This window comes from Panulirus ornatus, chromosome 18 (assembly GCF_036320965.1).
Source record: "Panulirus ornatus isolate Po-2019 chromosome 18, ASM3632096v1, whole genome shotgun sequence".
Classification (NCBI taxonomy): domain Eukaryota; kingdom Metazoa; phylum Arthropoda; class Malacostraca; order Decapoda; family Palinuridae; genus Panulirus; species Panulirus ornatus.
The window spans coordinates 1,514,875-1,533,006 of record NC_092241.1 but is presented as its reverse complement, the minus strand read 5'-3'; the positions used below and the strand labels follow the sequence as shown (position 1 = coordinate 1,533,006).

General features: G+C 43.8%; 1 protein-coding gene across 2 annotated transcripts in view; it reads right to left on the bottom strand.

Annotated features, from left to right (window-relative positions):
• Nucleotides 1-17,221: 17,221 nt before the first annotated feature.
• The window catches only part of LOC139754953 (chymotrypsin-like elastase family member 2A), a 59,430-nt gene continuing 58,519 nt past the window's right edge, over nucleotides 17,222-18,132 (bottom strand). For both annotated transcript variants that reach the window (XM_071672776.1, XM_071672777.1), the window contains one exon: nucleotides 17,222-17,578. In XM_071672776.1, the coding sequence (XP_071528877.1) occupies nucleotides 17,417-17,578 (162 nt within the window). In that variant the 3' untranslated portion in view covers nucleotides 17,222-17,416. The remainder of the gene's footprint in view (nucleotides 17,579-18,132) is intronic.

The window sequence follows — 18,132 nt, the reverse complement described above, 5'->3', positions numbered from 1 at the left end:
GAGTGAGTATTTTGAAGGTTTGTTGAATGTGTTTGATGATAGAGTGGCAGATATAGGGTGTTTTGGTCAAGGTGGTGTGCAAAGTGAGAGGGTTAGGGAAAATGATTTGGTAAACAGAGAAGAGGTAGTAAAAGCTTTGCGGAAGATGAAAGCCGGCAAGGCAGCAGGTTTGGATGGTATTGCAGTGGAATTTATTAAAAAAGGGGGTGACTGTATTGTTGACTGGTTGGTAAGGTTATTTAATGTATGTATGACTCATGGTGAGGTGCCTGAGGATTGGCGGAATGCGTGCATAGTGCCATTGTACAAAGGCAAAGGGGATAAGAGTGAGTGCTCAAATTACAGAGGTATAAGTTTGTTGAGTATTCCTGGTAAATTATATGGGAGGGTATTGATTGAGAGGGTGAAGTCATGTACAGAGCATCAGATTTGGGAAGAGCAGTGTGGTTTCAGAAGTGGTAGAGGATGTGTGGATCAGGTGTTTGCTTTGAAGAATGTATGTGAGAAATACTTAGAAAAGCAAGTGGATTTGTATGTAGCATTTATGGATCTGGAAAAGGCATATGATAGAGTTGATAGAGATGCTCTGTGGAAGTTATTAAGAATATATGGTGTGGGAGGCAAGTTGTTAGAAGCAGTGAAAAGTTTTTATCGAGGATGTAAGGCATGTGTACGTGTAGGAAGAGAGGAAAGTGATTGGTTCTCAGTGAATGTAGGTTTGCGGCAGGGGTGTGTGATGTCTCCATGGTTGTTTAATTTGTTTATGGATGGGGTTGTTAGGGAGGTGAATGCAAGAGTTTTGGAAAGAGGGGCAAGTATGAAGTCTGTTGGGGATGAGAGAGCTTGGGAAGTGAGTCAGTTGTTGTTCGCTGATGATACAGCGCTGGTGGCTGATTCATGTGAGAAACTGCAGAAGCTGGTGACTGAGTTTGGTAAAGTGTGTGGAAGAAGAAAGTTAAGAGTAAATGTGAATAAGAGCAAGGTTATTAGGTACAGTAGGGTTGAGGGTCAAGTCAATTGGGAGGTGAGTTTGAATGGAGAAAAACTGGAGGAAGTGAAGTGTTTTAGATATCTGGGAGTGGATCTGGCAGCGGATGGAACCATGGAAGCGGAAGTGGATCATTGGGTGGGGGAGGGGGCGAAAATCTGGGGGCCTTGAAGAATGTGTGGAAGTCGAGAACATTATCTCGGAAAGCAAAAATGGGTATGTTTGAAGGAATAGTGGTTCCAACAATGTTGTATGGTTGCGAGGCGTGGGCTATGGATAGAGTTGTGCGCAGGAGGATGGATGTGCTGGAAATGAGATGTTTGAGGACAATGTGTGGTGTGAGGTGGTTTGATCGAGTGAGTAACGTAAGGGTAAGAGAGATGTGTGGAAATAAAAAGAGCGTGGTTGAGAGAGCAGAAGAGGGTGTTTTGAAGTGGTTTGGGCACATGGAGAGGATGAGTGAGGAAAGATTGACCAAGAGGATATATGTGTCGGAGGTGGAGGGAACAAGGAGAAGAGGGAGACCAAATTGGAGGTGGAAAGATGGAGTGAAAAAGATTTTTAGTGATCGGGGCCTGAACATGCAGGAGGGTGAAAGGAGGGCAAGGAATAGAGTGAATTGGAGCGATGTGGTATACCGGGGTTGACGTGCTGTCAGTGGATTGAAGCAGGGCATGTGAGCGTCTGGGGTAAACCATGGAAAGCTGTGTAGGTATGTATATTTGCGTGTGTGGACGTATGTATATACAGTGTGTATGGGGGGGGTTGGGCCATTTCTTCGTCTGTTTCCTTGCGCTACCTCGCAAACGCGGGAGACAGCGACAAAGTATAATAAAATATAATAAAAAATATAAGCAGTTTTGGTGCATAAGACCAGGTATTAGTGATGGATGATTTAGATGTGATGGTATGTAATCTGGTAGTTGAGGGTATAATTTGTGTGCATGGGGTATTCAGTGTTTTAAATGGAAATGATGAAGATCTTGTGGAGTTGTGTGCTGAAAGAAGACTGGTGATTCGGAATACCTGGTTTAAAAAGAGAGATATACGCAAATATACATATGTAGGTAGGAGAGATGGTCAACTGGCATTGTTAGATTACATATTAATTGACAGGCATGCAAAAGAGAGACTTCTAGATGTAAATGTGCTGAGAGGGGCAGCTGATGGGCTGTCTAATCACTATCTTGTGGGTTTGAGTGGTGCTGGGAATGGATTGAAGGGAAACCAGTATGAATATGTACATGTGTATATATGTTTGTCTGTGTATGTATATGTATGTATATGGGTATACACTAATGTGTATATTAGTGGATTGGTTGTTCTTCTGTTTTCTGGTGCCACCTCGCTGATGTAGGAAACAGCAGTCAAGTATAATAAAATGATAAGTGATATATATATATATATATATATATATATATATATATATATATATATATATATATATATATATATATATATATATATATATTCTTTCTTTTCTCTTTCTTTCATGCTGTTCGCCATTTCCCGCGTTGGCGGGGTGGGCGTTGAGAACAGAGGGCTGGGCCTTTGAGGAAATATCCTCACCTGGTCCCCTTCTCTGTTCCTTCTTTTGGAGAATTAAAAGAGAACAAGGTAGGAGGATATGTATATGTGTATGTATATATATATATATATATATATATATATATATATATATATATATATATATATATATATATATATATATATATATATATATATATATATATATATATATATTTATATTCTTTTTTCTTTCTTTCAAACTATTCGCCATTTCCCGCGTTAGCGAGGTAGCGTTAAGAACAGAGGACTGGGCCTTGGAGGGAATATCCTCACCTGGCCCCCTTCTCTGTTCCTTGTTTTGGAAAATTAAAAAAAAAAACGAGAGGGGAAGATTTCCAGCCCCCCGCTCCCTCCCCTTTTAGTCGCCTTCTACGACACGCAGGGAATACGTGGGAAGTATTCTTTCTCCCCTATCCCCAGGGGAATATATATATATATATACACATACACATATATATATATATATATATATATATATATATATATATATATATATATATATATATATATATATATATATATATATATATATATATATATATATATATATATATATATATTATATATATGTAAACCATGGAAAGTTGTGTGGGGCCTGGATGTGGAAAGGGAGCTGTGGTTTCGGGCATTATTGCATGACAGCTAGAGACAGTGTGAACGAATGGGGCCTTTGTTGTCTTTTCCTAGCGCTACCTCGCACACATGAGGGGGGAGGGGTATGGTATTCCATGTGTGGCGAGGTGGCGATGGAAATGAATAACGGCAGACAGTGTGAATTGTGTGCATGGGTATATATGTATGTGTCTGTGTGTGTGTATATATATGTGTACATTGAGATGTGTGGGTATGTATATTTGCGTGTGTGGACATGTGTGTGTGTACATGTGTGTGGGGGTGGGTTGGGCCGTTTCTTTCGTCTGTTTCCTTGCGCTGTCTCGCAAGCGCGGGAGACAGCGACAAAGCAAAATAGATATAATATATATATATATATGTATGTATATTGTATATATATATATATATATATATATATATATATATATATATATATATATATATATATATATACATATATATATATATATATATATATATATATATATATATATATATATATATATATATATATATATATATATATATATATATATATATATATATATATATATATATATATATATATGTGTATGTGTATATATATATATATATTCCCCTGGGGATAGGGGAGAAAGAATACTTCCCACGTATTCCCTGCGTGTCGTAGAAGGCGACTAAAAGGGGAGGGAGCGGGGGGCTGGAAATCTTCCCCTCTCGTTTTTTTTTTTAATTTTCCAAAACAAGGAACAGAGAAGGGGGCCAGGTGAGGATATTCCCTCCAAGGCCCAGTCCTCTGTTCTTAACGCTACCTCGCTAACGCGGGAAATGGCGAATAGTTTGAAAGAAAGAAAAAAGAATATAAATATATATATATATATATATATATATATATATATATATATATATATATATATATATATATATATATATATATATATATATATATATATATATATACATACACATATACATATCCTCCTACCTTGTTCTCTTTTAATTCTCCAAAAGAAGGAACAGAGAAGGGGACCAGGTGAGGATATTTCCTCAAAGGCCCAGCCCTCTGTTCTCAACGCCACCCCGCCAACGCGGGAAATGGCGAACAGCATGAAAGAAAGAGAAAAGAAAGAATATATATATATATATATATATATATATATATATATATATATATATATATATATATATATATATATATATATATATATATATATATATATATATATATATATATATATATGTGTATATATATTTATCCCTGGGGATAGGGGTGAAAGAATACTTCCCACGTATTCCTCGCGTGTCGTAGAAAGCGACTAGAGGGGACGGGAGCGGGGGGCCAGAAATCCTCCCCTCCTTGTATTAACTTTCTAAAATGGGAAACAGAACGCTACCTCGCAAACGCGGGAGACAGCGACAAAGTATAATAATAATATATATATATATATATATATATATATATATATATATATATATATATATATATATATATATATATATATATATATATATATATATATATATATATATATATATATATATATATTCTTTCACCCCTATCCCCAGGGATAATATATATATATGTATATATATATATATATACACATACACACACATACATACGCACATATACACACACACACACATACATATATATACATATGAAAAATGTAAGAAACAATTTAGAAAACTGAAACTTCTAGCTTGAAATGCAATGAAAAAATGGATGTCACATAATGGTTTAACCTCTGGCTATGGAAAAAGGAAATGTATTATTTATTTACACAAACGTCAATAGTAGTTCTCATCAATTTGACCACTGTATCAATAAGCTTCAATATCTAAGCTACATTTTTTCCAATTTCACTATTTTCTTGCCAAAGCACCATGTATGAAAACTATCACTCCAGTAACACAACTATAAACATTTACTTCCCCTTTAAAAAGTTCTGGGGAAGTCTGTCTCGATACACTGCGGGACACTCTACCACCTGGCGAGGTTTGTGTTGCAATGGTTCTTGATTCACAAACGTAGTAGCATCACTGGTGGGCCAAGGTAGTTCCGTTGGCGAAGAGGAGCTCATGAAACATGTCGGAAAGCATGCTACTGCAGACAGGAGTGAAGGCTGATGCAAACTGGTATCGCTGCGTCTTCTTAATATCGGTGTTGTCCAGCGACTCATCCTCTGCCTTCCGCTTCTCTTCGTACGCTGGGGTCCATCTCGTATCTTCCACGACGCGTAGATGGACTCTCACTGTCCGGCTTACGTGGCTGGTGCTGGTGCTGAGGGGGAGGGAGTATACCAGAAGTAATGAGGACTGATGAGGCGCAGATCTGTCAAACGATGGCCAGTTGTGGGCGCAATCCGAGACAGAAGTCCGCAATGAACTTGCTTCGTTTTCCTTTTTGTGAAGGAGGGTGACTGATGATTGGGAATACCTGGTTTAAAAAGCGAGATATACATAAGTATACTTATGTAAGTACGAGAGATGGCCAGAGAGCGTTATTGGATTACGTGTTAATTGACAGGCGCGAAAAAAAAAGAGAGACTTTTGGATGTTAATGTGCTGAGAGGTGCAACTGGAGGGATGTCTGATCATTATCTTGTGGAGTCTAAGGTGAAGATTTGTATGGGTTTTCAGAAAAGAAGAGTGAATGTTGGGGTGAAGAGGGTGGTGAGAGTAAGTGAGCTTGGGAAGGAGACTTGTGTGAGGAAGTACCAGGAGAGACTGAGTACAGAATGGAAAAAGGTGAGAACAATGGAAGTAAGGGGAGTGGGGGAGGAATGGGATGTATTTAGGGAATCAGTGATGGATTGCGCAAAAGATGCTTGTGGCATGAGAAGAGTGGGTGGTGGGTTGATTAGAAAGGGTAGTGAGTTGTGGGATGAAGAAGTAAGAGTATTAGTGAAAGAGAAGAGAGAGGCATTTGGACGATTTTTGCAGGTAAAAAATGCAATTGTGTGGGAGATGTATAAAAGAAAGAGACAGGAGGTCAAGAGAAAAGGTGCAAGAGGTGAAAAAAAGGGCAAATGAGAGTTGGGGTGAGAGAGTATCATTAGATTTTAGGGAGAATAAAAAGATGTTCTGGAAGGAGGTAAATAAAGTGCGTAAGACAAGGGAGCAAATGGGAACTTCAGTGAAGGGCGCAAATGGGGAGGCGATAACAAGTAGTGGGGATGTGAGAAGGAGATGGAGTGAGTATTTTGAAGGTTTGTTGAATGTGTTTGATGATAGAGTGGCAGATATAGGGTGTTTTGGTCAAGGTGGTGTGCAAAGTGAGAGGGTTAGGGAAAATGATTTGGTAAACAGAGAAGAGGTAGTAAAAGCTTTGCGGAAGATGAAAGCCGGCAAGGCAGCAGGTTTGGATGGTATTGCAGTGGAATTTATTAAAAAAGGGGGTGACTGTATTGTTGACTGGTTGGTAAGGTTATTTAATGTATGTATGACTCATGGTGAGGTGCCTGAGGATTGGCGGAATGCGTGCATAGTGCCATTGTACAAAGGCAAAGGGGATAAGAGTGAGTGCTCAAATTACAGAGGTATAAGTTTGTTGAGTATTCCTGGTAAATTATATGGGAGGGTATTGATTGAGAGGGTGAAGTCATGTACAGAGCATCAGATTGGGAAGAGCAGTGTGGTTTCAGAAGTGGTAGAGGATGTGTGGATCAGGTGTTTGCTTTGAAGAATGTATGTGAGAAATACTTAGAAAAGCAAGTGGATTTGTATGTAGCATTTATGGATCTGGAAAAGGCATATGATAGAGTTGATAGAGATGCTCTGTGGAAGTTATTAAGAATATATGGTGTGGGAGGCAAGTTGTTAGAAGCAGTGAAAAGTTTTTATCGAGGATGTAAGGCATGTGTACGTGTAGGAAGAGAGGAAAGTGATTGGTTCTCAGTGAATGTAGGTTTGCGGCAGGGGTGTGTGATGTCTCCATGGTTGTTTAATTTGTTTATGGATGGGGTTGTTAGGGAGGTGAATGCAAGAGTTTTGGAAAGAGGGGCAAGTATGAAGTCTGTTGGGGATGAGAGAGCTTGGGAAGTGAGTCAGTTGTTGTTCGCTGATGATACAGCGCTGGTGGCTGATTCATGTGAGAAACTGCAGAAGCTGGTCACTGAGTTTGGTAAAGTGTGTGGAAGAAGAAAGTTAAGAGTAAATGTGAATAAGAGCAAGGTTATTAGGTACAGTAGGGTTGAGGGTCAAGTCAATTGGGAGGTGAGTTTGAATGGAGAAAAAGTGGAGGAAGTGAAGTGTTTTAGATATCTGGGAGTGGATCTGGCAGCGGATGGAACCATGGAAGCGGAAGTGGATCATAGGGTGGGGGAGGGGGCGAAAATTCTGGGAGCCTTGAAGAATGTGTGGAAGTCGAGAACATTATCTCGGAAAGCAAATATGGGTATGTTTGAAGGAATAGTGGTTCCAACAATGTTGTATGGTTGCGAGGCGTGGGCTATGGATAGAGTTATGCGCAGGAGGATGGATGTGCTGGAAATGAGATGTTTGAGGACAATGTGTGGTGTGAGGTGGTTTGATCGAGTAAGTAACGTAAGGGTAAGAGAGATGTGTGGAAATAAAAAGAGCGTGGTCGAGAGAGCAGAAGAGGGGTTTTGAAATGGTTCGGGCACATGGAGAGAATGAGTGAGGAAAGATTGACCAAGAGAATATATGTGTCGGAGGTGGAGGGAACGAGAAGAGGGAGACCAAATTGGAGGTGGAAAGATGGAGTGAAAAAGATTTTGTGTGATCGGGGCCTGAACATGCAGGAGGGTGAAAGGAGGGCAAGGAAAAGAGTGAATTGGAGCGATGTGGTATACCGGGGTTGACGTGCTGTCAGTGGATTGAATCAAGGCATGTGAAGCGTGTGTAGGTATGTATATTTGCGTGTGTTAATTGACAGGCGTGCGAAAGAGAGACTTTTGGATGTTAATGTGCTGAGAGGTGCAACTGGAGGGATGTCTGATCATTATCTTGTGGAGGCTAAGGTGAAGATTTGTATGGGTTTTCAGAAAAGAAGTATACTTATGTATATCTCGCTTTTTAAACCAGGTATTCCCAATCATCAGTCCTTTTTCAGCACATAAATCTACAAGCTCTTCACCATTTCCATTTACAACACTGAACACCCCATGTATACCAATTATTCCCTCAACTGCCACATTACTCACCTTTGCATTGAAATCACCCATCACTATGACCCGGTCTCGTGCATCAAAACCACTAATACACTCATTCAGCTGCTCCCAAAACACTTGCCTCTCTTGATCTTTCTTCTCATGCCCAGGTGCATATGCACCAATAATCACCCACCTCTCTCCATCAACTTTCAGTTTTACCCATATTAATATATATATATATATATATATATATATATATATATATATATATATATATATATATATATATATATATATATATATATATATATATATATATATATATATATATATATATATATATATTTTTTTTTTTTTTTTTTTTTTTTTTTTTTTATACTTTGTCGCTGTCTCCCGCGTTTGCGAGGTAGCGCAAGGAAACAGACGAAAGAAATGGCCCACCCCCATACACACGTACATACACACGTCCACACACGCAAATATACATACCTACACAGCTTTCCATGGTTTACCCCAGACGCTTCACATGCCTTGATTCAATCCACTGACAGCACGTCAACCCCTGTATACCACATCGCTCCAATTCACTCTATTCCTTGCCCTCCTTTCACCCTCCTGCATGTTCAGGCCCCGATCACACAAAATCTTTTTCACTCCATCTTTCCACCTCCAATTTGGTCTCCCTCTTCTCCTCGTTCCCTCCACCTCCGACACATATATCCTCTTGGTCAATCTTTCCTCACTCATTCTCTCCATGTGCCCAAACCATTTCAAAACACCCTCTTCTGCTCTCTCAACCACGCTCTTTTTATTTCCACACATCTCTCTTACCCTTACGTTACTTACTCGATCAAACCACCTCACACCACACATTGTCCTCAAACATCTCATTTCCAGCACATCCATCCTCCTGCGCACAACTCTATCCATAGCCCACGCCTCGCAACCATACAACATTGTTGGAACCACTATTCCTTCAAACATACCCATTTTTGCTTTCCGAGATAATGTTCTCGACTTCCACACATTTTTCAAGGCTCCCAAAATTTTCGCCCCCTCCCCCACCCTATGATCCACTTCCGCTTCCATGGTTCCATCCGCTGACAGATCCACTCCCAGATATCTAAAACACTTCACTTCCTCCAGTTTTTCTCCATTCAAACTCACCTCCCAATTGACTTGACCCTCAACCCTACTGTACCTAATAACCTTGCTCTTATTCACATTTACTCTTAACTTTCTTCTTCCACACACTTTACCAAACTCAGTCACCAGCTTCTGCAGTTTCTCACATGAATCAGCCACCAGCGCTGTATCATCAGCGAACAACAACTGACTCACTTCCCAAGCTCTCTCATCCCCAACAGACTTCATCCTTGCCCCTCTTTCCAGGACTCTTGCATTTACCTCCCTAACAACCCCATCCATAAACAAATTAAACAACCATGGAGACATCACACACCCCTGCCGCAAACCTACATTCACTGAGAACCAATCACTTTCCTCTCTTCCTACACGTACACATGCCTTACATCCTCGATAAAAACTTTTCACTGCTTCTAACAACTTGCCTCCCACACCATATATTCTTAATACCTTCCACAGAGCATCTCTATCAACTCTATCATATGCCTTCTCCAGATCCATAAATGCTACATACAAATCCATTTGCTTTTCTAAGTATTTCTCACATACATTCTTCAAAGCAAACACCTGATCCACACATCCTCTACCACTTCTGAAACCGCACTGCTCTTCCCCAATCTGATGCTCTGTACATGCCTTCACCCTCTCAATCAATACCCTCCCATATAATTTACCAGGAATACTCAACAAACTTATACCTCTGTAATTTGAGCACTCACTCTTATCCCCTTTGCCTTTGTACAATGGCACTATGCACGCATTCCGCCAATCCTCAGGCACCTCACCATGAGTCATACATACATTAAATAACCTTACCAACCAGTCAACAATACAGTCACCCCCTTTTTTAATAAATTCCACTGCAATACCATCCAAACCTGCTGCCTTGCCGGCTTTCATCTTCCGCAAAGCTTTTACTACCTCTTCTCTGTTTACCAAATCATTTTCCCCAACCCTCTCACTTTGCACACCACCTCGACCAAAACACCCTATATCTGCCACTCTGTCATCAGACACATTCAACAAACCTTCAAAATACTCATTCCATCTCCTTCTCACATCACCACTACTTGTTATCACCTCCCCATTTACGCCCTTCACTGAAGTTCCCATTTGCTCCCTTGTCTTACGCACCCTATTTACCTCCTTCCAGAACATCTTTTTATTCTCCCTAAAATTTACTGATAGTCTCTCACCCCAACTCTCATTTGCCCTTTTTTTCACCTCTTGCACCTTTCTCTTGACCTCCTGTCTCTTTCTTTTATACTTCTCCCACTCAATTGCATTTTTTCCCTGCAAAAATCGTCCAAATGCCTCTCTCTTCTCTTTCACTAATACTCTTACTTCTTCATCCCACCACTCACTACCCTTTCTAAACAGCCCACCTCCCACTCTTCTCATGCCACAAGCATCTTTTGCGCAATCCATCACTGATTCCCTAAATACATCCCATGTGTGAATAAATTGTACATTTCCTTTTCCATAGCCAGAGGTTGAACTATTATGTGACATTCATATATATATATATATATATATATATAAAATTTATCCCTGGGGATAGGGGAGAAAGAATACTTCCCACGTATTCCCTGCGTGTCGTAGAAGGCGACTAAAAGGGAAGGGAGCGGGGGGCTGGAAATCCTCCCCTCTCAATTTTTTTTTCTTTTTTATTTTCCAAAAGAAGGAACAGAGAAGGGGGCCTGGTGAGGATATTCCCTAAAAGGCCCAGTCCTCTGTTCTTAACGCTACCTCGCTAATGCGGGAAATGGCGAATAGTATGAAAGAAAGAAAGATATATAAAATTGTATATATATATATATATATATATATATATATATATATATATATATATATATATATATATATATATATATATATATATATATATATATATATATATATGTATATATATATATATATACAAAGGAAGCTCATGGTTAAAGGAGAACAATGGCTTGGAAATGTCTCGCAAGCAAAGTCAAGGGTTGATGAAAGGACAAGGGCTGAAGAAGGAGTAGCACTACTCCTGAAGTAGGAATTGTGGGAGTTTGTGATAGAGTGTAAGAAATTGAATTCTAGATTGATGTGGGTAAAACTGAAGGTGGATTGCGAGTGTGTATTGATCTTTCACATGGTGCGCCTTATGTGGTGACTTCCTACTTGGTGAACTATATGATAATCTTTCAAATGGTGCACTACATGTGGCGACCTTCCATATGATGCAATATATTAAGTGAAGTCTTAGATGGTGTAGAGTGCGTAGACTATCCACGTAATGCAGTACGTAAAGTGACATTCAGGTAGGCCCGCGCTGTGAAGTGACTTTCCAAATGGTTCACTGCATGGTGACCTCCCAGTAAACGTTGTATAGTAACCTCGCAGATGGTGCGCTGTGTGGTGACATTGTAGTACACCCGCTTTGAGTGGTAGCCTCCCGGATGGTACACTGTATGGTGAACTTCCAGTACACCCGCTTTGTGTGGTGACCTCCCAAATGTCGCACTGTCTGGTCACCTTTTGGTAGACCCACTTTGTATGGTAGCCTCCCAGATAGCGCACTATGTGGTGACCTTGCAGTACACCCGCTTTGTGTGGTAGCTTCCCAGATAGCGCACTGTGTGGTGACCTTCCAGTACACCCTCTTTGTGTGGTAGCCTCCCAGATAGCGCACTGTGTGGTGACCTTCCAGTACACCCGCTTTGTGTGGTAGCCTCCCAGATAGCGCACTGTGTGGTGACCTTCCAGTACACCCGTTTTGTGTGGTGACCACCCAGATGATGTACTGTGTGGTGACCTTTTACTAGACCCACGCTGTGTGGTAACTTCTTAGCTGTACTCCTACATATCTCATTATCATCCTCATATTCTTTCCTTTATATGTTTACCACTACTTCCACTCTCCTTCCCATAGCCATGATAGAGAAGAATGGACTGATGTATCAGGTGGGTGTGATCAGTTTCACCGGGAGCTGTACCTCACGACTGCCCGACGGAACTTGTCGCGTCGCCCGCGTGATTGGCTGGATAAATTATTTTCTTGGCCTTTCCTTTTAAAATTAGCAGACGCCTTCTGATTCAGTCAGTCATTACCCTTCAACCATCTGATGATGGATTTTCTTTTCATTTTTCCTTTAAAATTTTGAGTAAAGTTTTCTCTTTTGGATATTTTGATATGTTGGTGGATATGTATTCTGATTTGTCATTTACGAAAGTGAAAGTCTTTTCTTCATCTAACTGATTTCACCATGTTCGTGGACTTGATGTAGAGTGCAATAAAAGTAGCAAAAGTGTCACTGAGATTTTGTAGAACTCATGATAGAGATAATAGGACCAGTGGCCAGCAGTAGCTTCCAGACTCCACTTTGGCTATCCTGGCCAGCCAGCAGCCACCTTCCTGGCTATCCTGGCCAGCATGCAGATACATACCTGACTATCATGGCCAGCATGATGCCACTTCCCTAGCTATCCTGACAGCCAGCAGCTACCTCCCGGGCTATCTTGCAGAGACAGCATTCTTGTCCCTGGCTATACCGAACAGCTATTGACTACATTACTAGTAATCTGGCCAGGCAACAGCCATCTCCCTGGCTGTCTTGGCCTGTCAACTGGCACCTCTTTGGCTACCCTGGGCAGCCATCAGCCACCACTCTGGCTAACCTGGCGATCCAACAGCCTCCTGCCTGGCTATGCTGGTCAGCTGGTGGCCACCTCTCTATCTAACCTGATCAACCAGCATCAACCTGCCGGGCTATACTGGCCTGCTGGCGGCAACCTAGATAGCTATCTTAGCATTCCATTACCTACCTTCCTGGCTATCTTGGCCAGCTAGCAGCCACCATCCTGGCTATTATATCAAGCTATCTACATCGTCTTTGGATATCATGTCCATTCCATCCTGTAAGCCACCTCTTTGCCTATCATGCTCAGCCATTAGCCACCTCCATGGCTGTGCTGGCCAGTTAGCAGCCACATCCTTGGTCATCCTGGCGAGCTAGTAGCTTCCTCCCTGATAATCCTGACCTGCCAGAAGCCACCTCCCTGGGTATACCGGAGCTATCACCCTGGGTATCCTGGCTAGTATGAAACCATTTTTTTGGCTGTTCTGACAGCTAGCAGTTATCTCCCTGGCTATCCTAGATAGACAGCATCTTCGTTCCTGGCTATCTTGGCCAGCCATTAGTTACATCACTAGTATCCTGCCCAGCCAACAGCCACCTCCTTAGCTACCTTGAGCTGCCAGCAGGCCCCTCCTAGGCTATCCTGGCCAGCCATAAGCCATCGCTTTGGCAAACCTGGTGATCCAACAGCCTCCTTCCTGGCTTTCCTGGTCAGCTATTGGCCGCCTTTCTAGCTAACCCAATCAGCCAGCAGCCACCTCCCGGGCTATCCTAGCCTGCTGTCAACCACCTACACAGGTATTCTAACAATTCATTACCCACCTCCCTAGCCAACCTGGCCAGCCAGGAACCAAGTCACCTGCTATCTCGACCAGCTGCACCCTCTCTGATATCATAATCATCCATTAACCACTGCTTGGCTATCCTGCTCAGCCAGTAGCCACCTCCTTAGTTATCGTGGTAAGCATGCAGCCACCACCTCCCTGGCTATGTTGACCAATTGCCAGCCACATCTCTGGGTATCCTGGCGAGCCAGCAGCCTCCTCCCTGGTTATCCTAACCAGCCAGAAGCCAACTCCCTGGTTATACTGCCAGCCACCAACCACCTCCCTAGCTATCCTGGACAGCCAAAAGACACTTCCCTGGATGTCCTGACCTGCTAATAGCTATCCTGGCAAGCCAGAAGCTGCCTCCCTGGTTATCCTGGCTAGCGTTCAGCCCCCTCCCCACTTCTGGATATGGTAAACAGCCAGTAGCAACCTTCCCTGGTATCCTAGCCAGCCGGCAACCACCATCCTGGCTATCCTAGCCAGATGGGAGCGAACACCCTTGTTTTCATGGCCAGCCAGCAGCCACTTGCCTGGCTACCCTGGTCAGCCAGCAGCCATATCATTACCTATACTGATTAGGTAGCGGTGATTTCTCTAACTATCCTGGCCAGTCAATAACCACATCATTGGCTATCCTGGCTAGCCTGTAGCCTCTTCATTGGATATGCCGCCCAGCTATCAGCCTCCTCCTTGGTTGTCCTAGAGAGCCAGCAGCCACCTCTCTGGCTATACTGGCCTGCCACAAGCCATCTCCTTGGCTATGCCGGCCAACCAACTGCTACCTGCTTATCTTAGCCGTCAAGTATCAACATCATTTGTTATCATGGTCAGCCAGCAGCCACCTCTGTGGCTTTCCTCGCCAGCCAGCTGACATTACCTTTGCTATCCTGGACATTTAGTGGCCACTTCTATGCTTATCCTGGCCAGCCAGTAACCACTTCCTTCGCTGTCCTCGCCGACCAGCAGCCATATCTCTTGCCATATTGACCATCCAACAGCTACCTTCACGACTATCCAGGCAATCTTGGCAAACCAATATCCATCTCCCTAGCTATAATGAAGAGCTAGCAATCTCCTCCCTAACTATTCTGGCCAGCCAGCAGCCTCCTCTCTGGCTCTCCTGGCCAACCAACAACCATCTCCCTTTGCATCCTTGCCAAGATAGCCGGGGGAGATGGTTGTTGTCTGGCCGCATAGTCAGGAAAGTGGCTTCCTCCCGGCTAGGATAGCCAAGGAGGTGGCTGTTGGCTGGTGAAGATAGTAAGAGAGGTGGTTTGTGCCTGAACATGAAACCCCAGGTAGGCGGTTACTAGATGGCCAAGTGGCTGCAGGCTTGATAACGTAGCCAGTGAGTTAGCTGCTGGTTGGTCTGGGTTATGGGGAGGTAGCTGTTGGCTGGCCAGGATAGCCAGTGAGGAAGCTGCTGACTGGCCAGGATAGTTGGGAGGGAGGGTGCTGGCTGGTCAACGATAGTTAGGGAGGAGGTTACTGGTTGGCCAAGATAGTTAGGAAGGTGGCTGCTGGCTGGCCAGGATAGCTAGAGAGGAGGATGCTGGTTGGCCAGGCTAGCTAGAGAGGAGGCTGCTGGCTGGCCGGGATAGCTAGGGAGGAGGATGCTGGCTGGTCAGGATGCCTAGGGAGGAGGTTGCTGTCGGGCCACTATAGTTAGGGAGGAGGCTGCTGGCTGGCCAAGATGCCTAGGGAGGAGGTTGCTGTCTGGCCACTATAGTTAGGGAGGAGGATGCTAACTCTCCATTATAGCCAGGGGTGTGGCGTACGGTTTACCATGATTGCCTGGGAGGTGGTTGATGGCTGGTCTGAATGGTCAGTAAGTTGGCTGTTGGATGCTCAGGATAGCAAGAGATGTGGCTGCTGTTGGGCGAGGATAGCAAAGGAAGTGGCTACTGGCTGGCCAGGATAAGCAAGGAAGTAGCTACTAGTTGTCCTGCATAGCAGAAGTAGTGACTGCTGGCTGGCGAGGATAACCAAGGAAGTGGATATTTGATGGCTAGAATAACCGAGTAGCATCTGGCGGGCCGGCATAACCAAGTAGATGGCTTGTGGCTTGCCAGTATAGCCAATTAGGTGGCTGTTGGATGGCCAGGATAGCCAGGGAAGTCCTTGCTGGATGTCCAGTAAAGGCAGGGATGTGGCTCCCAGCTGACCAGGATAGCTAGGTAAGTGACCGCTGTATGGTTATGAAAACTAGGGTGTTCGCTCCCGGTTGGCCAAGATGGCTAGGGATGTGTATGCTGGCTGGCTAGGATACCCTGGGAAGTAGCTGCTGGCTTTTTAGGATATCCAGGGGGGACTGAGAGCTGGCCAGGGTAACCAGGGACTAGCTGGTTAGGATAACAAGGGAGGAGGCTTCTGTCTTGCCGGGATGGCGAGAAGGTAGGCCGCTAGGTGGCTAAGATAGCCAAGGAGGTGGTTGTTGGTTGCACTTGATAGCTAGGTAAGTGGCTCTTGGCTGTCCAGTTTAGCCAGGGAGATGGCTGCTGGCTAGCTAGGATAGTCGGGAAGATGGCAATTAGTTGGCTAGGATAACCAAGGAAGTGTCTTCTGGCTGTCCAGGATAGCAAGGCAGCTTGCTTCGCAGGATAACTAGGGAGGTGGCTACTAGCAGGCCAGATAGACAGGAAGGTGGCTGTTGGCTGGCCAGGATGATAGTGATGTAGCTAATGGCTGGTCAGGGTAGCCATGGACGAGGAAGCTGTCTGGCCATGATAGCCCGGAAGGTAGCTGCTGGCCAGGATGGTCAAATATGTTGCTGCTTGTTGGCCAGGATAATTGTGGAGAATGCTGCTGGCTGGCTATGGTAGCCAGAGTGGTTGTGGCTGGCTGGAAAGTATAGCAAGAGTGGTGGCTGCTAGCGATGGAGCTGACTACTGGCGGGCCAAGATAGCCAGGGAATTGGCTGTTGGCTGGCCAGGATAGCTAGTCATGGAGCTGCTGGCTGGGCAAGATAGCCAGGAACAAGGTTGCTGGCTGAACAGCTTAGCTATGTAGGTTGTTTCATGCTGGCCATGATAGTCAGGGAGGTTGCTGCCTGCTGGCCAAGATAACCATGGAAGATGTTTCTGGCTGGCCACAATATCTATAGTAAAGGCTGGTGGTTGGGCAAATTAGCCTGGGAGGTGGTAACTGGTTGGCCAGGATAGCCAGAGAGCTGGCTGTACTCTAGCCAGGATGACCAGTTTGGTAACTGCTGGCTGAGTAGTATAGCAAGGAGGTGCCTGCTGGTAGGCCAGGATAGCCAGGGAAGTGGCTGCTAGCTGGCCAGGATAGCCAGAATGGAGGCTGATAGTTATTGCTGGCCACTGGTCCTATTATCTCTATCAGAGGATCTACAAAAACTCAGTGACAGTTTTGCTGCTTTTATTAAACATTACATCATGTCCACAAACATAGTGGAATCAGTTAGGTAGAAGTTAAAAACATTTTCTAGTTCATAACTATCCAATGGTGAAAAGTTCATTCGAAATGAGAAATCAAAAAAATCCATCATCAGATGGTTGAAGGGTAATGACTGACAGAATCAGGAGGCGTCTGTTAGTTTTAAGAGGAAAGACCAAGGAAATAATTTATCCAGCCAATCACGCGGGCGACGCGACAAGTTCCGTCGGGCAGTCGTGAGGTACAGCCCCCGGTGAAGCTGATCACACCCACCTGATACATCCGTCCATTCTTCTCTATCATGGCTGGTCCGCCTGAGTCACCCTGTGGGGAGGAGAGTGGAAGTAGTGGTAAACATAAATGTGGATGTTTACAAAGGAAAGAACATGAGAATAATAATGAGATATGTAGGAGTACACATACTGTAGATCAACTAAGAGATTACCACACAAAGTGGGTCCAGTAAAAGGTCACCACATACTGCAACATCTGGACAATATCTGGGAGGTCACCACACAGTACATCATCTGGGAGGTCACCACACAGTACATCATCTGGGAGGTCACCACACAGTGCAACATCTGGACAATATCTGGGAGGTCACCACGCAGCGGACCATTTGGGAAGTCACCACAGAGCATAACATTTGGAAGGACATCTGGTAAGTCACTAAATAGTGTTCCATCTAGAAAGTCACTAAACAAGGCGGGCTTACTGGAAGGTCACCATACAGAGCACCATCTGGGAGGTTACCACAAAAGACTGGCCTATTGGAAGGTCACCACACGTTGCACCACCCGCGAGGTTATGACACAGGGCGGGCCTACTCGCAGGTCACCACAAAGTGTACCATCTGGGAGGTTATCGTTCAAGGAAAA